At 39.0% G+C, this 25,916-nt stretch overlaps 1 protein-coding gene across 7 annotated transcripts; it reads right to left on the bottom strand.

Annotated features, from left to right (window-relative positions):
• Positions 1 to 1,096: 1,096 nt before the first annotated feature.
• Positions 1,097 to 20,817, bottom strand: LOC134564868 (AN1-type zinc finger protein 5-like). Of its 7 annotated transcripts, XM_063424133.1 has the most exons (8): positions 20,639 to 20,813; positions 20,217 to 20,504; positions 13,583 to 13,687; positions 13,332 to 13,495; positions 12,837 to 12,948; positions 11,927 to 12,024; positions 3,522 to 3,647; positions 1,097 to 2,732 (listed from the first exon to the last, which is right to left on the bottom strand). In XM_063424133.1, exons 4-8 carry the CDS (start codon positions 13,486 to 13,488, stop codon positions 2,584 to 2,586), a joined length of 642 nt encoding a protein of 213 aa, XP_063280203.1. In that variant the 5' UTR covers positions 13,489 to 13,495; positions 13,583 to 13,687; positions 20,217 to 20,504; positions 20,639 to 20,813; the 3' UTR covers positions 1,097 to 2,583. The 7 variants fall into 7 exon arrangements, with proteins under 7 accessions (XP_063280203.1, XP_063280204.1, XP_063280202.1 ...); XM_063424134.1 differs by having other exon boundaries at positions 20,221 to 20,814; XM_063424132.1 differs by having other exon boundaries at positions 20,217 to 20,813.
• Positions 20,818 to 25,916: the final 5,099 nt, after the last annotated feature.

The raw sequence follows: 25,916 nt of genomic DNA, 5'->3' as shown, positions 1-25,916 counted from the left end.
GAATCGATCTCTGCAAGCAAGAGATGTCATAAAATGTATAAGTTTGTTTATGTGATGTTTAACCTAATCATTGTAGTAAAAAAATACTAGCCCTCCTAGAATGATATATAAAGATTTGTAGCACACAGTAAAAAACAAATTCTGATCACGAATCAGTCTTCCTGTCTCTCTTTCAATCACTGATATCCTGGCACATGAAGGGCCAGAACATGCCCTTGCTCCCTTATCAGAAGCATATATAGTGGTAGCAATAATTATTATGTATTATTCACCAGCAAAGATAGCTTCTTTCAAATCAACATATGCTGTGTGCTCTGTACTTTTGTTTTTCCTTGGGAAAGGTACGTATGGCATATATGACATTCATATTTGGATACAGACCCTGACAACTCTGCCCAGGCCTTCTGATGAAGATTTTAACAAAACAATGCAGTTGGTACACTGGCTGTGTTAGAACAGATCTGAGTTCTCCCATTTTAAGGTCACTGGAATTTGATCTTACCTTTGTTAACTCCTCCTTTGACCCAAACCCTAAAACTCCGTCCCTACAACACCCTATAAAACCCCACGACCCTGCCCCTGCTAGCCCTCTTCATCTTCCTCTCCCATCCTGGCCTGGGGGGAAATAAAAATGGATTCTCAAGCTTAACAAAACACAGACTCGTCTTGTCTGTTCCCTGCCGGTGGCTGCACCTCCCTGGACACTATGAACTCTGTTGCCTCACAATGCAACACAGATCCACTGGAAATAACTTCTGTAGCCAAAAGGAGAAAAAAACAACCCAAAACCCACAACAGAACAGAAATATTTAAAGCTCACTACTGACATTTCCTTCATTTCCTTTTAAGCACATTGTTGTTTGCTGACATCTTTATCTGGTCATCAAGTAGTTACCTTTATTCCAGCTGTTCATGCTTTTCTGACCTCAACAAGTCATCTTAAACAAGCCAGTATGTCAAAATAAGAAATAAGGAGGTTAGAACGGCTTAAGAAAAAAACCCAAAAAACAGTAGCATTAGTTTTGTATCCCAACTGTCATAGGACCACTTTTAAGTTACAGCAATAACTAAAACCAATGAACTACCACAAAAAGTATTTCCTTCTGTACATGATTTTTATTATTTACATAATACAGCAGAGCATAGATGCTGGATAGTGTGATTATGTGCAATACCTAAGTACGAACGATCTGTACATGCTTGCATATCTGATAACTAAATTGAAAGAATAAATTAAAAGCAAAAGATTGATTTTTAATAGTGAACTAAAAAACTAAGATTGAACACTTCAATAAAAATCATAAGTTGCATCTTGTGTACATACACGAGGAGGCATTACAACACTAGTCTACACTATACTCGATTATATAAAAAACCACAAGTTTCATACATCACAAAACCCCCTTCCATTATAACACAGAAATGATATTACCAGACAAGCATCAGTGAACTATACTGTCCTTTCTAGTTATTATACAAAGCTGTAGATAATGGAGCCCATGCAATACACCCAAGAACACTACAGTCCTACACCCAAATACAATTAAAAATGATAAAGCAGCCTTCCAAGAGTGGTTCTAGCTCCCACTTAAATCTACAAGAGTCATGTTGGGTATGATTCCCATACACAACAATTGTTACATTTAAAACTTGTTTTCTTTAAACTGAAAAAAAGGTCCTAATAGTCTTTTGAACCCAGAACATGCTGAATTTAAGAAGCACATGAATAATAAATTGCTCAAATACTTCTGCAACTTACACAGATGCATGTCACTTGATAGAGTTGCTGTGGTATGTCTAAAAATCCCACCCATAGCTTTTGTTTTTTAAATCAATCTTAGCACAATATTGTGCTACATAACATTATTAGCTATGCAAGGAAAAGCAAACAATTGTTGTAGGACAGTTCTTAAGTTTCTAACAGGACATTGCCTTTGGGAAATTATTATAATTTTCATTATTCTAAAGTTAATGTTATCTCTTCTAAAATAGTTTTCTTCTCATACATATCTATTTTTTTTTCATTTTTCTCATTGCAATTGCTAAATGATTTTTTATCAAATATGGCACCAACACTCATCTTACTGGATGGTAGAGCCCTCTACATGTCTTATATTCTGCTGGAATACAATAGAGCATGGAAACTAAAAGTAGAAGATGATTTTAAAAAGATAGAAGTAGACCATCAGCCTTTCTGACATATCTTTCTCCCAAACAGGCACAGTCTTTGGCTAGTCATAAACACCTTGAACATCTCAAAAGGCAGATCTGCTGCAAACATGAAGAAAACATCTGTTTAGCACATGTGAACTGGAGTCTGTCTTCTGTGGATGTGTATTCCTGTGCAGGTTCTAGCCATCCAATCATATTCTGAGGAGAGCATATACATTTTCAAGGACTGTATCTTTCCAATTCTGCCTGTAACAAACACCCAAACATTGTGAAAAAACATTAATACAGACAAGGCTAAAATGAAAACTTTGGAGAACAAAGGAAAATGGCCATGCATCTGCTCTTTAATACTTTCATAGGGCATATTAAAATAAAACAAAAAAAAGTCAGTCTTTTCACAAATAGACTAGCTTATATTCTCTGGATTTTTTCAGCCACCACAACTGGATTCTCTTTCCTGAGTTTTGCTGCAGCTTCCGCTTTGTAATCATATGGACAGTTATGCTTGTCAGAATAACGGTGAAGTCCACAAAATAAGTTTCCACATCGGCAATCAAATCCTGTATAAAGAAAAGGAAAAGCAACATCACCCGGAAGCTTCAGACTTAAGAAAGCTATAAATTAAGAGCTTAGCCAGTTCAAAGGGGGTATGTGCATCTTCTGTATCAAACAGATTAAGTGGATTGAATATTTTCAAATATCAGCTGTATTAAGGCATCTAACATTACGGTTTTTGTAACAGCAAGCAAAAGTTTAATGCCTACAGATTCCAACAAATTTAATCTAGTAAGAGGCAACTAATAATATAAATTGTGGTGGTAGGTTTTTGTTAAGCGGTTTGGAGTTCTGTGTTTCAATAGTTCTTCCGTTTCCCCCTGCTCGAAGGGTCGGGTGATGCCCAGGCATGTCCCCTTTTCTGTACCTCTCCTACCCCTGCCCTGTTCCTAGAACCTTCAGTCAGCTGTCCATCTCTCCCCTGACCCTGCCCTATGTTATGGAAAAACCCCTGTCCATCTGTCCTGGGATCAATCACCTGCTTGTTCCACATCCCCCACCCCTCGGTTTTAAAAGCGGGCGCGGGCTTTGTTCTCTGCCCTTTTTCGTACCCCCCTCTTGGGGAATAAAGGTCTCTGAGAAATCGTACGAAAAAGAGTCTTCTCTAGTCCTTGCTCCAAAGCCTAGGCACCGTAACACCTGTTGCTGTAGAAGAACAGCCTTGTTCTGCACCGTTACCTGAACCTGCTGGCAGATTTGGGAACGGCTCTTGGCACAGCCGGGAATCAAAGCTAGCTGGGATTTTACCGGCTGTGCCAATAAATCCATTCAGTATTGACAAAGTACTATCATACCCGTAAGGCCAACCTTCTTTCTGCATGTGAAACATCTGTTCCTCTTTGGTTTAGGCAGTTCAGAAGCTTTCTCTTCACTCTGTGAAGTACTAGGTTGAGAAACTAATGGGCTTGGTTGAGTAATAACTGTTAAAGCAAGCAAAAGAAATAAAGGTTATTTTCTTCCTTTTCTTAACCTCACTAGCATGTTTGTATTTATTAACAGTAAAGTCCCCTCTACTAAGACCCTGAAAGTTTATTGTCTGAAGTGGTAGTAGAATAGGTATTCTATTAACTTCCCTTTTATCTGTACAGAAAATTATCAAGTTTTCCCCACTGTTCCATCACCTAGAAAACACAGCATACCTAGTGTTATCACCTATATACATCCATATAGGTCCTGTACACACAATATTAAAAGTAATATGATCCAGTTTAAATTAATCTGAAACAATAACAACACTGCCAAAGTTGTTGAACAGAGGGGATACTTGTGGATAATAGTCAATAGGACCATATTGTAGAAACTAATGACATTTACAGTAATGCTTTTTGGTCATAGTACCAAGTTACTCTGACACTATACTTGCAAAGTCAGATGATCTAAAATCTCAAACAGTACAACACCTAACATTCTTGAGCTTCAAACCACTGATTTTGTGATACACCAAACATACTACTACAAGCCACACAGCTCAAAAAAGCCCTGGTTTCAGACATTTTTTCAGCAATTTAAAGAAAAAAGTATATATTTACATTGGATATCAGTATCCTTGTACTATATTCAACTTTAATGATCAAGCAGTATTTTTCAATTGCCTTTTTCATGAACACTTTTGGTTACATTTCTCACTTTTTATCCAAGTTCTATGCAGGATAATGGGTCCTTCTGTGAACTTCTGTGGATTTGTTAGTTTTCTTTGAAAAATTAATTTTTTTATCATTTGTTTTAAAAATCCTTTAAATACCCAAATTAGTGCAGAGGAAACACAAGGGAGATGTGTTTATATACAAACTTTATTGCATACAACCCAGAGAGTCTGTCCCTGTTCAGTTTTCCTGGACACTCAATTGTATGATTACATCTATCGTTTTAAAAAATAATGAGCAAACTATAAAATACACTCCATAATTAATGATTGAGAATATAGGTTTAAAGGACTCACTTGTAACCAACTTTATGCACACAAATACGATTTCTTAGTTGAGATCCTTTTGGATCAGTAAGCATTGCATTCTGAAAGTGGATTTTTTTCAACATCGTGAATCCCTTAGAGTTAACATTTTAATATCCTTACTATTAATACCTGCTTTTTGTGGATTAGATTTGCTTCTTTTTCACTTATAGAATTTTTTCCCATAAGTTGCTAAGAAAACTTAACGACAGTGCTTAACCAAAACAAAGGAAGTAGTCACAGGAGATGGCAGCACAAGGCTACACCTATTGTTTTGAGTCTCTGGGAGCTTCCCTCAGGAGAGATAACGCGAGCTTTGAGAAAAGTAAAAGACAGAGCTGGGGGGGCAGTTGTTCTCTCTTGCTCTTGACATCGAGGAGGACAGTCAAGCTGCCGCTCGCTGCAAGAAGACTTCACGGCCATCACTCTGTCTCGTCCTGAGAAATCTACCGTCATCTGCTTGTGTACCCAGGAATCCTGAGCTCACTTTCTCCAGCCCTGCCCCCACCGCCGCTGCTTCTTCAGAGCTTTGAGGCTTTCCTGCTACTCTGTAGCCCTGCACTGCCCAGCCCTGACGGGACACCCCTGCCGCTCCAGCTACCAGCGCAGAGCATCTGATCTCATCCACCAGCCCAGGACTTTCCTCCCTTCCAGCTCGGCCTCTCGGAGTCCTGCAGGGGCACCGAGATCAAACTGCCCCAGGCGTTTTTATGAAAGAAAGCCCTTGAAGTTCCTGGTTCTTTTTATTATTAATGCTGTAGTTGTTGTTTGTTTGTGGTTTTGTCATATATACTAGTAAAGAACTGTTATTCCTATCCCCATACCTCTGTCTGAAAGCCCCTTTAATTTTCTAAATTAGAATAATTTGGAGGGAGCGGATCCAAATTCTCCCTCTCTAGGGAGGTCTTGCCCCCTTCCTAGCAGATACCTGTCTTTCAAACCAAGACACCTGGGATAGTGGAAGTTTCCCTGCCTATGGCAGGGGGGGTTGGAACTAGATGATCTTTAAGGTCCCTTTCAACCCAAACAATTCCACAATTCTATTATCATAAATTTGCTAGGATAAGGAACCAACCTAATCCTAGTACAAAAAGTGCCCAAAAAATAAAAACACAAACAAAACCCCCACAAATACAGCTGTTGCACTGTATATTTGGGAACATTTACTTCATTCAGTTGCTAAGTAAGATGCATCTTCAGAGCAGACAGAGGGAGAACAGCAAGTTTACTTATGATTAGAAGTAAACCACAAGCCACAGCATGATTGCTGTTCAACCTACACAAAGAAAGGCCTAGCAAATAGGAAGACTAATGCTACTCTGACCCCAGAGTATTAAACCCACAGTGACTGAGACTTCTGAAAAGGCAATACCTACTGTACTAACAGGCTCAAGAACAATGCATCTCAATGAGCAAGGAATCAAACAAAGGGGACAAGAAACCTCCATGGATGAATAAAAAACTCCTGTCATTACTGAAACACAAGCAGGAAACACACAGGAGGTGGAAGCAGGGTCAGGCCACGTGGAATTAATACAGAGAGGCTGTCAGAGTAAGTAAAAATGACATGAGAAAGACCAAGGTCCATCAAGAATTAAACCTGGCCAAGGATGTCAAGGACAACAAAAAGGACTTCTTCAAATAGATCAATGATAAAAGGAAAACTAAGGATAATGTGGGACCATTTCTAAATGGAGGGGGGACCCTAGTGATAAAGGACGTAGTTACTGAACGCCTTCTTTGCATCAGTCTGCACTGACAAGGCCAGTGCTCAGAGATATCTGACCCAGGAGACCAAGGTAAAGGTATGTAGAAGGAAGAATTTCCCTTGGTCAAGGAGGATTGGGTCCATGAGCTAGCAGTGCCCTTGTGGCCAAGAAGGTCAACAGAACCCTGGGATGCATTAGGAAGAGCATTGCTAGCAGGTTGAGGAAGGTGATCCTACCCCTCTACTCAGCCCTGGTGAGGCCGCATCTGTAGTGCTGTGTTTAATTCTGGGCCCCTCAGTACAAGAGAGACATGGAGCTCCTCTCCTATGAGGAAAGACTGAGGGAGCTAGGCCTGTTCAGCCTTGAGAAGGAATGACTGAGAGGGGACCTCATCAATGTCTATAAGTATCTGAAGGGAGGGTGTCAAGAGGATGGAGCCAGGCTCTTCTTGGTGGTGCCACCCAATAGGACAAGAGGCAATGGGCAGAAACTGGAACACAAGAAGATCCACCTGAACATGAGGAAGAACTTCTTTACTGTGCAGGTGACTGAGCATAGGGACAGATTGCCCAGAGAGGTTGTAGAGTCTCCCTCACTGGAGATATTCAGGAACTGCCTGGACACAATCCTGTGCCGTGTGCTCTAGGATGACCCTGCCTGAGGAGGGAGGTCAGACCAGATGGCCCACTAGTCCCTTCCAACCTGACCCATTCTGTGGTTCTGTAACTAGACTGTCAGAACTGACAGTGGTTTTCCTTACACAAACCAATACAGCTGGAACAGTTCATAAAGAACTGTATCCTGTGTGAGGGACCCATGCTAGAGCAGGTAAAATGTGCAAGAAGGAAGGAACAGCAGAGAACAGTTATGAACTGACTGCAACCCTCCATTCCTCCTGCATTACTTAGAATACAGGGAGAGGAGGTAGACTCTGGAAGTAAAGATGGGTCTAGGAAGAAAGGGGTGAAGGGAAGGCATTTTTAGTTTTCTTTGTTTCTTACTATTGCGCTCTATTTTTTAAATTGGCAGTAAATTAAATTAATCCAGGAAGGACTACTAAAGTAACAGCAAAGTTTTAGAAGCTTCCAGTATAGCCAAACAAATTAGCCAAAATAGAACCCTATCAGTTGAAAAAATGCATTGACTTCCACAGTAATAGGAAGCAGTAAGCATGCCAGTGAAGAGTGAAATGCCCGAGAGCATTAAAAAAAAAGTTTTAAGTGTTCTAACTACTTTTACATGAAGGTAAACCCCAACTCCTACCACAGAAGGGCTGGAAAAAATAAAACCGAAGAAGGAATAAAGGTAATAGACCAAGAGCACCCAAAAGTCATCAGAAAAACATATAGCACTTCCACAGCACCAAAACTGAAGACTATACTACAAATTACATAATTCTTGTGCTGCACATTAACCCAATTGACTTGTATATAAAGTTTGAGACAATGAAAATAAGATGGACAGTATTTATTATGCTTTATCAAGCTTGAGAATAAATATTTTATTATTTAGAAACTGCAACTGCTATGCTGATCTACCTGTCCATGATGAAATGCTGAAGAATAAACTGTATATTCATTTTGATGCCAAAGAACTGGGATAAGAAAATATTATGCAGCATGAAACTAATCTCACATGCTCAACAGGTACACAATATTTTTACTCTTACATCAATTTAACAGATATCCCTGTTTAAGTATCACACTGAAATATGGTTTAGATCAGCTGCCATCAAGACTTGATGCCTTTTGCACATCTCTCAAAAAGATATGATAGTACATAATTCACAACAAGCACAGGACCAGCAGTTTGGTCTCCAGTCTTATTCTTCAAGATAGCTTCAAGACTTCAAGGAGATTATTAGTTCCATTTCAGAAATGTTTCAATTGAGGGCATCTACTTGAGCTACAGTAGACATGGGAAATGGGAAGATAATTTGGAACACAAGACAAAGTAGATATATCTGATGATTTTATTGACAGCCACAAAGGAACTGTCTACAGATAGCATCCACATTTAAATACTATAGCCATATTCAAAAACAAATCATAATCAGATATTAAAACAAGAAGCAAGCAATATAATCTATTATCTTGAACATTCAATAGCTCATAAGATATTCAGCATATTACTCAGAATATTCTCTGTAACACACTGTAAATTTCATAGTTACTGGTTTTATCTGTAACATAAGTGAAGGCATCCCTTAACAGGGTTTGAATGTAAGATAGCTGTGGTGTTGAACATTAAAATAACTCATCATATTGGCTTGGTATGGAGCCAAAAGAAAAATGAGCTGACAATCATCTCATTAATTTCATTATATGACAACATTCAGGAATGGGAAGAGTAACCTACAACATGGATGGAATAAGACTGTAAGTTAACAATGTTTGTGGAAGAATTTTTAACACTTATTTTACACAAGACCATATGCATTTCAAGTTCCAGTTCACCTTCTTCATAGGCAGCACTATTGCATAGCTGTGGCTTTGGAGTGATAACTCACCACACTGCTCTGTAAAACAAAGCTATTACTGGGTTCAGAAAAATAAGGTTTTTGATATGCACACTAAACTAATTAAGTCTGGAAACACTAACAGCCCTGAAAGGAGATTTATTCAGAAAGGTAGTGACCCACAAAAATGCTAGAAAGATGCTATGACTGGCTACAATATGATTATTTAAACATACTTGTTTTCACAACAGTTGAGTTTTAGTGCTCCAATATGCAAGTCAGCTGTCTTGTATGAATCTTTTATTGCAACCTAAAAATCTGCTTCAACAAAACAGGTTTCTTCAAGGCCTCTACTAGGCCTCACCAACTTAGTAATGGTATTGCTCTGATGCAATAATCAACACAAGGAAAGTAAATTAGTTATATAAGGGGGTTTTGGCATTTAATTCCTGTAAGTTAGCATGGAGAAAAACCCACAAATACAAACAATATTTCTACAATATTTTGGGTATATTCTGACTATGGTCAAGACTTGAATGAAAATTAAATCCTTAGTTAAGAAGTGCAGAAGCAGATCAAAAGCCTATAAAATGCGTGATATACTTAATGTCCAATTATGAATTGGAGTTTTAATAGAAAGGTATTTATATTTCATTGACTTCTACATAGTTCATCAGATAAGCAACAGAACACATGCCACAATTCAATTACAAAACTACAACAAGTGACAAAGTAGAACTAAGAAATTACAAGTTAAAATATAACATGTTAGACATCTAAATTATAACCAACTAGGCCAGTTATATCTGTTATGCCTTTCTTCCTTCAAATGCTAAGATATGATTCATTGCCTTCAGGCCTGATTCGTTCTGAATGAGAATCCAGATTACAACCTCAGCCTGAGAAAAACAAAAGAAAATACAAGCCTGTTAAGATTCATTTTTTTCAACTTCAGAACCCTCTAGAATCAGATGCTTAAAACCCAAACAGCAAGAAAGTATTCTTTTAGCCCACAGACTTAAAGAAAATTGTGCAGACCTAACTATTTAGAACTTCGACTTGGAGAATACGTCTTCATAATGCTTCAGAATAAAAAAACCCAAACCTGCTTTGCTTGAAGGCTACATTGCTTGTTCCAGACCTACCATCTAATAGACAGTTATGAAATTCAATTGCCAAGGTGAGACTACAGATAAAACTATTTTCATCAGCAACATCATGACAGGCATTAGTTTAGAGAATTACATCTCAGAAAGTATTAGCTTTGTTTTACAAGTTGACATTAATTATCTACTCTACTATTGTTTCAGCTCCTCCTCAAGAGAGACCAATACATATTGGATGCTGCAGAAAAAAGAAAAAAAAAAAAAGAAACTAACCCAAACACAATAGGGATTTATAAAAAGGTGAGGCCAGCTTTTTTTGACTGCAAGACACAGGATCAATGTACTAGTAAATACAGTAAACACTTGCTGTATCTTAAATGTCTGATAAACCTTTTGTAATCTAAAAACAGTGGACAAATGCACTATTCTGTGCTGTCTAAAATCTGCTCCCGACTTGATGAACTTTAACTTTTAGATCAGCTGAAGACTGTTTCAAGAATTTAAGGATATGTACTAAGGAAGACAATTTTGTTACAGAAGTTTGTTTTCCAAACTTTTCAATTCCATAGTCATGTTCCCAATGATCTCTATGCAAGCTTTAACAGAGCTTTGACTGGTTACAACTCCAAGTTTCAAGGTGCAAGATTATTATCTTGAGTTGCTTTTAGGGATTTTTTTTGTTCCTCCTATTCTAATCAATAGAGTGCTGTGTGACACTACCATTTAGTTGCCTTGTTATAAGAAAATGAATATTGAGTCAACACAAATAGAAGACTGGGCTTTATACTTAGCAAAATGACAAATCCCTATTGGCAGTTTTAATAAGAAAAAATTCAGATATTACTTGACCACTGCTACCAATTTATGTTTTTCTTTCCTGCCTCTCACTTTTTCAGGTACCAATACATAACAAGACAATATGGGTTTATAAATATTGTAACAAAGTATAAATTTATAAGTTACATACAAGAATTCTCTTCAGATAACACAAGTTACAAGAAGCTGAAACGTAAAAATCTCAGTCTGTACATAATCAAAAAAGAATACAGTAAAAGCAACTGTAATTAGTTTCATGTCACAATTTTAACTTAACATGACAACTAAAATAGTAAAAATCTGTGTACAAAACCCAAGCATTTAACTATCAGCTGTAACAGCAGTCCTAAACAAAGACAAAGATGCATCTATACAGTGCTGAGTGGTACATTCTGGAATTTTCAACACAAAATAAGTAATTTTATCTTCAGTTGTAGCAAACACATTTTCCTATTAAAAATCAGCTTTCAATGTTGTAAGATTTTCAGAACTACTAAAATTAACAAGTATCAACATCTATAGATATCAAACAAGAACATTAAGACATCCATTTGAACAAACTGCTATATAATAAACATTAATTCACTAGCTTTTTTTAATTGAATATTCTAACTAAGCAATTAATGTTCTAAGTACTCTATATCCACACAACAGCATTTCAGTTATATCTACTATTACCCACTTAGTCCAAGATCCTTTAGCAGTCTTTGTTAGTATTTTAAATTAAGTATTCCCTTCTGCCCCATTCTCATCCTTCTGTAGAATAGAATTAAGAACCTTGTTCTGCAAATGCAACAAACCATTTTGATTGCCACAAGTCAGCAGAAACTGTACTGCCAGGCTTTATAAAGAAATCAACACTGACTTCAGAATTGAACATCTTGCATCCAGATTCAATTTAAGTGTCTTATTTTTAAAAATTAAGGTTTGATAGCCAAAATGCTCCTCAAGTGTCAAAAGTTATGTACTAAAATTGAACACGTCTGAAAACTATGTCCTGGCATCAGTAAGTTTTCTTGATTCTGAGTGTTAATACTCAAGAAGCATTCGTAATTAACAATTCCTCAAGACAATCGCCACAGAGATGCCTACTTCAGAGAAAGTAAATAAATTGTCAGCTTCTGTTAAGCCAGTTGTATCCAGTGTTACTCTGAAAACATACCTGGCTCGATGTCTGTTTTTGGTGATACTTTCTCCTCTCTTGAAATGCTCATGTCTGTCATTTGCTGCATTACAGGCAAAGCAGCAACAGGCACATTTCTGTTCACATACAGTGAAATGGGTGATTACATTAGTTTAGAGTACATAAGAGCCTAAACTGTCAAAACCCATCAGACTACCCAATCAGTTATTATTGATACACGTTCCTGACCTGTACTTCTATCTCTCCTCCCTAGAAGAAACTAGGCAAACTGTAGCAAATATTTCCCCAGATAAACCAGAAATGTCCTTGCAAATGTAGTAGTCCAACACCAAACACTAATTAGTCCTAATTTAGAAAGATTCATAAAGCACTGTAAAGTGCATTGTCACTTTTTCCTCTGCAGAAACACTCTGTAATAGGGCAATGTTGCAGGGCAACCTTACTTTAACTTGCTATATACTCACAGTTCATTCAAACCTCAAAATAATACCTTCATCTGGTAAAGGGTCTAGAAATCAAGTCTCATGAGGACTGGCTGAGGGGGCTGGGGGTGTTTGGCCTGGAGAAAAGGAGGCTCAGGAGAGACCTTATTGCTCTCTACAACTACCTGAAAGGAGGTTGTAGCAAGCTGGGAGTTGACCTCTTGTCTCAAGTAACAAGGGACAGGACAAGAGGAAATGGCCTCAAGTTGTGCCAGGGGAGGTTTAGATTGGATATTAGAAAAAAATTCTTCACTAAAAGGGTTGTCAAGCACTGGAAGAGGCTGCCCAGGGAAGTGGTTGAGTCCCCACCCCTGGAGGTATTTAAAAGCCATGTGGATGTTGTACTTAAGGACATGGTTTAGTGGTGGACTGGACAGTGTTAGGTTAATGGTTGGACTCAATGATCTTAAGGGTCTTTTCCAACCTAAATGATTCTATAATCTTACCTTGATTTTCCAGATGTGCTACTAGCAGTACCTTCACAGTTGCCTAAACTAGCATCTGCTCTCTGTACAGATGGAGAGTCTAAGGTAGGACTGTTTGAACCACTAGCTGTCCCTATATAACAGAAATTTGAGAAGTTAATTATAAGCAAAGTATAGAATACAAGTTAGTCAAGCAGGTTTTAATACAGTTATGAACCATTTCCAATCATTCCTCATTCTACTGCATCTTCTTAATATAGACTATATTGTTAATGACCAAAACACAAGGATTGTATAGAAACACAACTGTAGCAGAGAGTAAGTAAAAATCCAACTTAAGGCTCAACACCAAGTGGGCCAGAACACATTACACAAAAAAGCATTTTTTTAAATTGTGATTTAAAGTATTGCCCCCTTTGATATTCATAGTTTTAATATGCAGCTATCAGAAGAACTAATACATCTCATCACCTACACATTGTTTTCAAGACACACACAAAAAACCACATCTCAAACCTTTACCCATTGGGCTGATTCTACCACTATTCTGCTGTCGCTGAAGATGTTCTTTGTAGCAAACAGAACACATGCCATTTGTTCTAGGATTTCCATAAAATCCACATCCTGTACTACATAGCATGGGCCCTGGGGTCTGGTTTGTCTCCTGAGCCATTTCAATGCTGCAAATAAAACCAAGAACTGCATTAAGAACTGGCATTTCACCAAAATTGATTACAGGGTTATAGAATTAAAGTAGGTCTGCTTACCTTGCCCACAAAAAGTGATATCAGCATTTTTAAAGATGGCTATATGGATGTTAATATATAATTCAATACTTCAATTGTATTGATAAGTAACATTGTCAGGAACATCTAAGAGAGGTAAAAAACATTATCATAGTTTAGTGGGTTGACCTTGGCTGGATGCCAGGTGTGCACGAAGCTGCCCTATCACTCCCCCTCCTTAACTGGACAGGTGGAGAAAAAGACAATGAAAGGCTCATGAGTTGATATAAGGAAGGGAGATCATTCACCAATTACCATCACAAACAAAACAGGTTTAACCTGGTAAAAACTAATTTATTATAAATTAAATCTGAGCGGGATAATGAGAAGAAATCAAATCTTAAAACACCTTTCCCCCACCCCTCCCTTCTTCCTGGGCTAAACTTTACTCACAAATTTTCTATTCCCCCAACCCCCCATTCCCCAGCATCACAAGAAAGAAATGGGAGTAGCAGTCAGTTCATTACATGTCTCTGCTGTTCTTTCTTCCTCACATTCTTCCCCTGCTCCAATGTGGGGTCCCTCCCACAGAGAACAGTTTTCCATTAATGTCTCTGATATGGGTCCTTTCCACATGCTGCAGTTCTTCACAAGCTGCTTCAGTGTGGGTCCCTTCAACTTTTTCTTTCCATGAAGTGCAGTCCTTCAGGAACAGACTGCTCCAGCATGGGTCCTCCACAGGGTCACAAGTCCTACCAGCAAACCTGCTCCAGCATGGGCTTCCCTCAGGGTCACAGCCCCCTCTCCATCACCTGGAACACCTCCTCCACTGATCTCGGAGCCTACAGAGTTGTTTCTCTCACACATTTTCACTCCTCTCTTCCAGCTGCTGTTGTGCAGCAGTTTCCCCCCCCCCCTTCTTAAATATGTTAACACAGAGGTGCTATAACCATTGCTGATTGGCCAGCAGCAGTTCCATCTTAAAGCCAACTGGCACTGACTCTATCTGACATAACAGAAGCTTCTGGCAGCTTCTCACCTAAGCCACCCCGTGGCCCTCCGCTACCAAAACCCTGCCACACAAACCAAATTCACACAGTAATACTGAAAAGCAATATACTTACCAGAAACCAAACTATGTGTGCAGGTTATTACCAAGTTTAATTAATTGGCCAACAAAAAAATTAACCTCTGAGCACTTACAGGGTATTAAAAAAAACCCAAAAAACCCACAGCTAGATGGGTAAAACAAGCAAGACCAAGTTTTGGTCTACAAAACAATTTTGGTAATTAGCACAGTTTATTTTTGCAGACTCCAGAAGAACTGCTCCCCTTTTTTAGTAATGGTGATCTTGTATCATTCTGATGCTAATAACATTGTTAGCAGTTTGTACTTTCACAACACATTTGTTAAACAGAACAAAAATCACTGAAGGATGGGCAACAGTCATTTTAAAACTGTATTTCATATCTTTACGGGACGTTTCTATAACAAGACCTTTAACTTTGCTTAAATTGCATACAAAGCCCAATACTGATTATTAACTAGCAACAATATGCATATAGTAGGCCCTCAAAACATGATCCAAAAGCATTACTGAAATATGCTTAAACCAAATTTTGCTCTTCCAAGAAAAATAAAACTATTTTAGACTGCTGAATACATTCATTTGCACACTATATGCATTTCCAAAGAGCCAGTTAAATCTTCTGTTTTTAAAATATAGGCAGACTTATGCATCTTTCAAAGGTAGATGATTCTAACCCTCATCTCTGCCATCAACTGCAAAAGTTAGGAATAAAAATATTTCACCTTCATTTGAGGTTGACCTCTGCAAAACAAGGCTAGTAGAAAAACTGATATAGCAACCAAATCCTAGTTTTATTGCCTTTGGGAACTAAGAATATAATAATCAAGCAATCTACTACAAACTGAGGACACACTTGGCCTCCAAAAATTTAGATTTAGTGAAAGTACTGCCTATAGCACTTTGACATTTTAGTGAAAACTCCAGATTACTGCCTTCCTCTTTAAGGGCAGCCACAAAACAGGATATTTGTCTCCTGATGCTCATGAAAACTCAAGCATACCAAACATTAATTAACTGTAGTGTATAAAGAAATACTTTTTATAACTTAAAAAAGCCATACTACAAGCTGTAACCATATATCTCAACAGTATGACAACTGCAATTGACAGCAGTATCTGTCTAGTTAATCTAAACTTCTGGGATCAAAGTAAATCAACAGCAGGAGAAAAGAGTAAAATCAATCTGCTTGCCTGCTGGTGGTCATGGGATTTCAGCAATTTATACCTTTGTTTCACTACTGCAAAGCAAACTTGTACTTATTCTGATATACCACTTAAGAGTTTGCAGTTTTACAGCCATACAACAAATCAGTGGACACAAGAGAAAACAGACCTTAAAAAATATTCTCATCTTTATTGTAGCTCTATGTTATTATAACACAAAGACTGTACTTCTGGCTTTATTACATGCAGGTACACTCAAAGCACTATTAAAAGTGATAACACACACTATCATCGTCAATCTTATTTGACTTGCTCCACTCTCAAATTAGAATCTTTCAGCACTGACTAAGTTTAGCTTTAGGTATTAATGATGAATATTAATGAGTCTTTATAGCTCTTTTTCAGCACAATCCTTCACTACCTGAAATACATGCTGCTTATTTAAAACAAAGATCAAATTGTTATCTAATGTTTAAGAAATTTTGATTTTCACTCTTTAAGGTCTAGGTATCACCTGACTAGATTATAATATACTTTCCAGAGTTCAATAATCAGAGAACTAAAATATGCCATTTAATATTTTGAACCAAGAGCAAAAGTAAAGTTTTTTGAAAAGACAGATTACAGACTTCTGAAATTCTTCCTTACTAACTTTTCTAAGAACAGTAAGTACCTAAGGCCTTACAAATTCAGTTCTGTTACCCTGAAAAACAAGCAAATACCATTATGTATCTGCTTTCCTGAACTTTTCTCAGAAACTTGGTGTGAGAGACTGAAATGTTATGGTTAATGGCTTAAGCATTGTTATGAAGGACTTTTTGCCCGTTACGTCAAAACTCTATAAAAAAGCTGTATAAAGCCCACCCCTCCCTGAATATGCCTCCTGACTGGAACCTTGGACTGAGTTAAGCCACCTAATAGAGCCTGAGATAAGATAAAGGTGACACTACTGTCCAATTATCTCAGGTCTAGGGAGAGGTAAACAAGGCTGAGGGAGAAGAATGTATCCACAAGAAAGCCAAGCCCAGCAGCTGTCCTAAAAATCAGCTTTGGCTGGGTTTGGGGGGGGGGGGGGGTGAGGCCATAGCCCACAGGCTCATCTGCTGAGGCCAGGTTTGCCCACACTCCCCCCCCAACAGAGGAGGAGGAGTTTTTGGGTGTGTGGCATAACCATTGGTCAGAGGGTGTTAAGCCCCATCCTCCTTTACACAAATTGGCTCAGTTGTAAACCACACCCCCCCACCCTCCCGGGAAGGCCACATACACATGGGACATTCATGTGAGAAGCAGATGAGAAGGTATCATAAACCATCAAAGACTCCCCAAGCACCCCTCAGACTGGTTCCTGAGGCCTTACACCAGATGACTGCACATGATGCAAAGTGATGCAACAGTTCCAGAGTCTGTTGCAAGAGTGTGTCAAACTTGCCCTCCCCAGGGGAGACACCTAGGCATTCACACCTGGCCCAAGCGTACATTAATCCATTGAACTCTATGTCTTGCTGGACCCTCACCACTGAGAAGACAAGAAGAGGATCAACAGGGCACCATCGGGATCCAGAGTGGTGAGGTTTCCTACTTAATCTGTCACTCTCTCTCTCCCCCCCACCTCTTTTTCTATTTCTTTCTATCTCTCTCTCACATTTACTATTAAATGAAACCCATGCTATTGACTTCAGCATATACTCTCCTTTGCACCTTAATTTGGGCAGAGACACCTCTCTAAAAATCTTTAATAATTGGATCCCAACACTTGGGTCACATGGTTGAGCACATTAGCTTCTGCCTGTCACAAGGCTGCAGCATGACAGACTAAAGGCTCAGACAAAACCTTGTCAACAGGGGCCTCTGAAATCAGCTTCTATTTATATCTCTGAAAGCTGCCAACTCCTACAACCCACAGAACTGAAGCAGTCAAGCATATACCCACTATAAGAGGAAAATGTGAAATTCAATTAACATGACTATAGCTTCTTTTCTAGAGGAAAAGGGAGTGCAGATACTTCAATCAAGAAAATGCAGCATCATGAGGCAGTCATCTCAGACATTTTCATCTCTGTTTCACAGCAAGAACAAAAAAATGGCTATGATCAGAGACCTACCATATTAGACCCTCACGACCTTACATTCCCCAATCTTTTGGTTGACTGGTTACAACCAAACCTTTACAAAAAATTTAATTATCTCTCTTACCTCCAAAACGAGTCTTAACACTTAAGAGATGTCCCTGTTTAACCCTGACCTCCCAATAAAAAGATTTTTTTTTTCAGTGTGTTAAGTCAAACAGTAATGCACACCACTGACCCTCACAGTTACTGGCAAATTTACCCAGCCAAACTAAAAGGGGAACATAAATACTTTGTTATTATTAAAGTTATCAATCTCATAACTAAGACATCTTTTAATTCCAAATTACAACTAAACTGAGGCATAGTTGTGAAATACAAAGTTGTGTTTCGTGTCAGGGAAATAAAAAGAATCTGTGTAATTGTAGTTGTAGAACACAGCCACGGGACAGTTATAAAGATGAGTTCTAATAAACACCTGAGGAAAGCATGGATGGAGGTTTTTGAACAAACTTTGCTTGCAATTACCTATTATAAATCTCAAGCTATTCTGTAATAAGTGTCTTTGAATTATAACTTTAGAAGCTTGTTTTGTATTAAAGAATTCTAAATTGTAGTTTTAGAAGGTAAAAAGGCTTTCTCACAGGCTGGTAAAAAAAACATCCTGGATACGTAAGAAAGATTTCAGCTCACTGATTTATGGTTCCTGAAAAAGGAAAACTGAACATCACTATCAAAGACTGATAGACTTGGAAAATAGAAACTGGACCCCATATCTGGAAGCTGGACCCCACCACCTGGGATACATATCCTGGATGTACATCCTGGAATACTGAAATATTGAAATAGATCACAATAGCCTATAGAATTATACAGGACAAACTATGAATTTATGACTGTTAAGTATTGAATTGTGACGTTAAAAACTAGAAATGAAAACTGCTGAGAAAGCTTATGAATATGTATGAATATAGCCAATAAAATGCCAGCAAGTCCAGCAATCGGTGTGCAGTCGGAAGGGAAAATCCTTCCCCTGTACCCAGCGCTGCCTTTGCTCACACTTTACCATGCTAATTAATCAATTATTAAATTGAATTGCTGCTTGATTTACTGGCCGTGTCAAGCGTCTCATTTCTAACATAGTCAACTCTAATAATAGCAGGTATTTAGATTGAGTGGCAATAATAATTAAGCTTTTGTGCATACCAAGTGCACTTCCAAGAAACTACAACTTATGAACTACGCAAAATACATAATAAAAGCATTTCAAGTTACCATAATAGTTCACAGACTCCTAGAATGGTTTGGGTTGGAAAGGACCATAAAAATCATCTAGTTCCAACCCCCTGCCACAAGCAGGGAATCTTTCATTAGATCCGGTTGCTCAGGGCCCCATCCAGCCCGGCCTTAAACACTTCCAAGAATTGGGAATGCACAATTCCTCTGGGCAACCTGTTCCAGTGTCACACCACCCTTATAGCAAAGAATTTCTTCCTAATATCTAATCTAAACCTATCCTCTTTAAGTTCAAAACCATTTCCCTTTTTCTTATCACTACATGCTCCTGTTAAAAATTCCTCTCCTACTTTATTGTAAGCCCTGTTTAAGTACTAGATTAACTTAATTACTTTATTAATTAACTTAATTACTTTAAGGGAATACAAATAGTAACTAATTTTAAATCAATAATAGAACCTAAACGGGCTGGTTAAATAAATACTTATTTACCTGAATATCCTCAGCTAGAAAATGAACCATAAAAAAAAAAACACCTCAAAACAAAAAAAAAACAGCAAGGCTATTTCAGGTATACACCTCTGTAACAGTGATCTAAGTGAAGCAAAAAGACGAAGTATATGCGAATAACGCGAATCAAACCCAGGCATTTCCCAATGACAATTAAATGCAACTCGATAATCCAGACAAAAAGGGCGGCACTGCCAAGTGCTCAAAGCGTGGTTTTAGTCGCCCCACCCCCTCCCGACACCAAAACACAAAAGACGTGGCGGCTACCGTTCTAAGGAGAAAAAACAAAAAAAAACAGCTCCTCTCCCAGCGAGGACTGAGGAAGCCTCATTGTCTCGCTCCTTGTCTGCCCCAGCTAAGGAGGGAGTGGTGTGTGTGGCATCCTGGCCCGCGGCCTCCCGCCGCAGTACCCGTCGCGTCAGAGTGAAAGCGTCCGCCGGGGAAAACTATAGACGCCCTTCTAGCCCTCGCCTCACGGAAGGCAGCAAAAACGCCCCGAGGAGGCCCAAGCACCCTCCGCGGCCCTCCTCTGCGCACAACGCCACCGCGCTAACAGCTCTCAGAAATCGAATCCACATCCTCCCGCAGCCACCCTTCAGCGCCCGCATACCTACTCCTGGAAGGGGGCGGAGCGAGAAACCCCACAGCCGATGTCGGAGGCGCTGCAAATGGCTTCAGACTGTTTCTGGGCGAGCGAAGGGCAAGATGGTGTGGGAGCACGAAGCTGGTGGTGCCGCCACCACCACTTCAAGGAATGAGACGCGCAACGCACAGGGGGAAAAAAAGAGAAAGAATTGAGGAATAAGGGTGGATGAGGGAGGGATCTGAACCAGCTGGTCCGCTCGCGTCAGCTCCGCCTCCTTCTGGCTGTTGCTGAGGCCTACACGCCAGCGCGGCCCTACATGAGGGGAAAGAGAGCACGAAACATGTGAGGCGGCTCACAGTACCCTCGCCTTTGCCTGCGGAGTCACCAACCTCCCCCTCCCCGAGATTAGGGACTATACAGGAATGGACAGAGACTCCGCGCGTTACTGTAGAATGTCGTCTGCTCTCCAGGGAGGTGGGGAAAACGGAAGGAGCGATGTCCAAACAGTGACAACTGGCTCGCGCGGCCTCACCCTGTCCACAGAAAGAGGATAGAGCTGCGCGCAGAAGAAACAAAGCCTTTTCCCATTCACTTGCCCTAATAACAGAAGCCTCCGCCCCTAGTTAACATTTCCATTTAAACTTGCACGTGCAGTGACAAATGATGATTAAGCAATAATTGAATGGTAACTTGAGAGTGATTTGACAAATATTTAAGTGATTTAACAATTTATACAGTGATTTTGATAGCAGTCTACACTACTTACTACACTTTTAAAAAGTAAGCTCTAGCTAGATATATAAATGTTGCTAGCATACAATATACTTTTAGGCCTAATGGGAAATGTTGCTTACCTTGTTTTGATATCAGATGCTGGATAAGGGATCTCACCTGTAAGAAGTAATATTAAGAGTGTTAGAAATGAGACGCTTGACACGGCCAGTAAATCAAGCAGCAATTCAATTTAATAATTGATTAATTAGCATGGTAAAGTGTGAGCAAAGGCAGCGCTGGGTACAGGGGAAGGATTTTCCCTTCCGACTGCACACCGATTGCTGGACTTGCTGGCATTTTATTGGCTATATTCATACATATTCATAAGCTTTCTCAGCAGTTTTCATTTCTAGTTTTTAACGTCACAATTCAATACTTAACAGTCATAAATTCATAGTTTGTCCTGTATAATTCTATAGGCTATTGTGATCTATTTCAATATTTCAGTATTCCAGGATGTACATCCAGGATATGTATCCCAGGTGGTGGGGTCCAGCTTCCAGATATGGGGTCCAGTTTCTATTTTCCAAGTCTATCAGTCTTTGATAGTGATGTTCAGTTTTCCTTTTTCAGGAACCATAAATCAGTGAGCTGAAATCTTTCTTACGTATCTAGGATGTTTTTTTTACCAGCCTGTGAGAAAGCCTTTTTACCTTCTAAAACTACAATTTAGAATTCTTTAATACAAAACAAGCTTCTAAAGTTATAATTCAAAGACACTTATTACAGAATAGCTTGAGATTTATAATAGGTAATTGCAAGCAAAGTTTGTTCAAAAACCTCCATCCATGCTTTCCTCAGGTGTTTATTAGAACTCATCTTTATAACTGTCCCGTGGCTGTGTTCTACAACTACAATTACACAGATTCTTTTTATTTCCCTGACACAAAACACAACTTTGTATTTCACACACTTTTTTACCTAAAAAATTATTAGGCACTGGTTGGCTACTTTTATTTTTAATAGGTTATCTGATAATGAATTGTCTGCAGTGATGACTCAGTTTTGAAAGAAATGGGATAATTCTGTGCTTGATGGTGGATTTCTTTGGGGTGAGATTATAGTATAAAGATTTTCATGTGAGTTTTATTGATTTAAAATTCTAAAATTTTGAATGTTTATAAGCAGTATTTGCTACAAGCAAAGGAATCTCTATAGTATACAAAGATATCATATTAAAACATTTTCCAGACAATTAAGACAGGAAAGAATTTGTTGTACATAGGATAAAATCTCTCTGTTCTATGGTCTACCTGAAGGTTTGTTGTTTTTCTCACAGACTATTGGTTGTGATCACCTATAAACATAGGGTAAACTTGAAATCCAAACCTTGACCTTCATTCAGATTTACAAATTTGTGGGTCACTGAACCTCACAGTTAAATATTTATATATTTGCATGTCCAAACTTTGGATCAGACTTTGTGTTTATTGGATGTTGATAATATTACATGCTCAGAGGATGTAACATTGACCTAGGCAGGTAAGAGTGATAGAAAGGTTACATCAGTGTGGAGAGAGGGAGTTAGAAGGATTTGCAAGCCTGGAGAGCATGGAAAGAAGAAAAAGAAATCAAAGTAAAGGGTAAAGCTTGTTATTTCCGACTTCTTCCTCACTGTTGGAGGAGCACAGGGTAGCTTATAGTTTCAAACCATTGTCAGTAGGTGTAGAAAAGTGATTAATTTGTCATAATAAATTACAGGTAATTAAAATATTTGTAAGGTAGTATTTCTAGGAAATGGAAGACAAACATACCATGCTTACATCATCGCATGTATCTTAGGAACAGAGGATCTGTAAAATTCAAAGCTGCTTTAGATAAATGGTCTAGATAATTCAACTTTGCTTAAATACAGTTTCTACTATATTTTCTGAGGCTGCAGTATATTTGGGCATATATTTCTGGGCCTCTTTAAACCATTTAATCTGAAACAAAAAATCCAGCTAGAATTAGAAGGTGTGGTTTTACAGGAAACATACCACTGAAATCATTAGAAAAAACCTTTTTGTCTGATATGACTTCTAGAGCTGATCTCTTTCCTTGATTTTCAGAGGGATGGCTCCTGAGACCCAAAGACTTCTATCAGAGGTAGATGAAACTTTCATGTAAATGTAATTGTACTGTGCTGAAGGACAGCAAGCTCTGCAAAACTATAAGGCACTAATAATGGACCTCCAACACATAAAAGCAGCATGCAGAAGATGAAAGCAGAGACAGGCTACAGAGGAGTAACTAAGAAACATTGCCCAGGCATATATAGATGGTATAGTTAAAGTTCAGTTGGAGTTGAGACTTGCAAGCAATGTCAAGAGCAACAGGAGAGCTTTGTTACGAAAATTGTATTCCCTAAAAATTCTACCAATTAGTCTTTATAGTATGACATTGTATTAGCTTTTATAGAGATATATATTTTACATTGTATAAACATTGTTAAGTAAACATAACTAAAGGGCCCTGGTTCACTGCAAGGATAGCCCCCATATTGAAGATAAGAACCTTTTGTTTCTCAAAATCTTAAAACCATCCACAAAGGAGAAAGGATATCCCTGGACTACTGAGATAATGCCTGCATCCTAGCCCCTCCAAGCACCTCTGTGAAACCCTCAAATTATCTGGCATCATATACAAGTAACTGTAGCTTGTCTTGTCTGCCCTCTAATTCCAAACTTTAAGCCCTGTTATTCTAGCATCCAAGAAGCCAGGTGGTGATGTGCTCACCCAGATGACAGCTGAAATATTTTCATATATCCAGCAGCTCACACAAGGATAAGGATCAAGTGGTTTCCTCTTGGTCTTGTTCTGCCTCTTCCACCTGTGCCTGTGAGGGTCCTGCTTCACCCTCCTTATTGTCCTTTACTCAAAGTGATCTTTTTTCATGTCCATTTCTTCTTGTGTATAAGGGTGACTGACACTTGCACAGGTTGGTACTCTGGTTCAACTACATTACCTATCACCAGGGTCTGAGTGGTTGCAATGCTTTTTGTTGGGGTTTAAGTAGCCACAATGTTTGTGACCACAATTTGAGTCGTTGCAGTGCTTGTCACAGGAATAAAAGTAGACACAGGGCCTGTTGCCCGAATTTGAGTGGTTGCAGGGCTTTTTGCAGAGATTGGAGTAGCTGCAGTGTCTGTTGCTGGAGTTTGTGACTTTGAGCTGCAGTGCTTGTCACGGGTGTTGAGGTAGCCACAGATCATTGCTTAACCCTAACCAAGACCTGAACAACATGATCTGATCAACACCATGTTGATTCCTAACAAAAGGGCCAGGTTGGTTTCAAGGGTATTCAAAGGATATTAAAAATATTTTAAATTCTCAAACACAACCATAATCAGCCTGAAGGGCTGGAGGGCTTCTGAAGAGGAAGGGAGGAAGGGTTTCTCCCATAGGTTGGGTGTCTGAGGAAAAAAGACAAAAAGTGCCATTATTAATAGTTTCCATTAAATAGCTACTGAAATACAGAGGAGATGACAATGCTGAGTACACATACCAGATATTGTGGGTTGACTCTGACTGGATGCCAGGTGTCCACCAAAGCTGCTCTATCACTCTCTTCCACAACTGGACAGGGGACAAAAAATATAGCAATGGGTTCATGAGTTGAGATTAGGATGGTGTCACGATCCGATGGATGGTCGTGATGGTTCATTTTGATTTCAAAGTGCAAAAAGAGGCAATGAGAACTTAGTTCAAGTGAAATCAATTGTATCTTTATTGATACACACAATTATGCAATAGAAGAGAAGAGAAAGAAAGAGAGAGAGAAAAAAGAAGAAAAAGGGGGGTCATAGCTACCGACAAACAGACAAGAGTCCTCGTGATGCTGGAGCCAATAGACCACCTTCGCAGTCCTCGTGGCGTGCACCAATAGATCCGTCTTGTCAGTTGGGGAGATCTCAGAGGCTCTTTCTTCAGGGTGCTTATTATCATCCTTTTTCGAGGTGAGAGGCAACATGCCAGGAAGGGGGAGAGATCTCATGGGCACTGCAAGTGTTCTCTCACAATGGAGGAGCAGAGCAGCCTGAGCCTTACAGCAAGTACGGCACAGCCAGTTAGAGCAAACATGGCCTCCACAAACATGGCCCAGGAACCGTAACAGAGTCCATTGTTCCTGCACGGGTCTCTGAGGAGGGTGTCTCGGTCCAATAGATGCACCTGCAGGGAGAAGCCTGGGTTCCACCTCAATCAGGCCAAAACTCCCGTGCTACGGCCCTGGACCCCTGGGGGTCTCGGCTTCTGACACTCGTGAGGCAGATGAGGGACCTTCGGACCAACTCTTACAGATGGGGAGAGATCACTCACCAAATACAATCATGGGCAAAACAGACTGAATTTGGGGATATTAACTGAATTTATTACTAACAAAATAAGAGCAGGAAAATGAAAAAGGACCCACAAGGAGCATCGAGTCCAACTCTTAAGTGAATAGCCCATATGGGGATCAAACCCACAACCTAGGTGTTATTAGCACCATGCACTAAACAACTGAGCTAATCTCTGATTAATAACCTTTTATGAATGTCAAAGGACAAATTCAAAGAAAAGAAACATTTATTTTAAGAAACTGAAATTTTTTAATTTAATTTGAAACCTTGTGCAATAAATGTCTTTCACGTCAAACTAAGCTACTCATGCATACAACTATAGAGACAACAATCAGAAACTTCCATAGCTCTTCTCTGTGTCAGTCTCCACTGCTTGATAAGTTCCCTCCCCTTTCCTGCACACTTTAAGTACACAAGATGCACAAAATCTTTCAAAAGGATGTGCTTTCCTAAATTCTAAAACCTACAAATGACTACCACCAGAACATAAACTCCTGAAAAGGACATAAATTCCACATTGTATATACTGTCCGGGATAGTCCACCATCTTCTAATTTGTTGTTGCTGGTTTTGTTCAAAAAAAGAGAGTATGCACAGATTCCTAAAAGCTGTTGTTACTGTAGATTAT

Source organism: Prinia subflava (genome assembly GCF_021018805.1).
Source record: "Prinia subflava isolate CZ2003 ecotype Zambia chromosome W unlocalized genomic scaffold, Cam_Psub_1.2 scaffold_22_NEW, whole genome shotgun sequence".
NCBI lineage: Eukaryota > Metazoa > Chordata > Aves > Passeriformes > Cisticolidae > Prinia > Prinia subflava.
The sequence above is the reverse complement of the archived record's forward strand: the minus strand, read 5'-3'. Positions and strand labels throughout refer to the sequence as shown.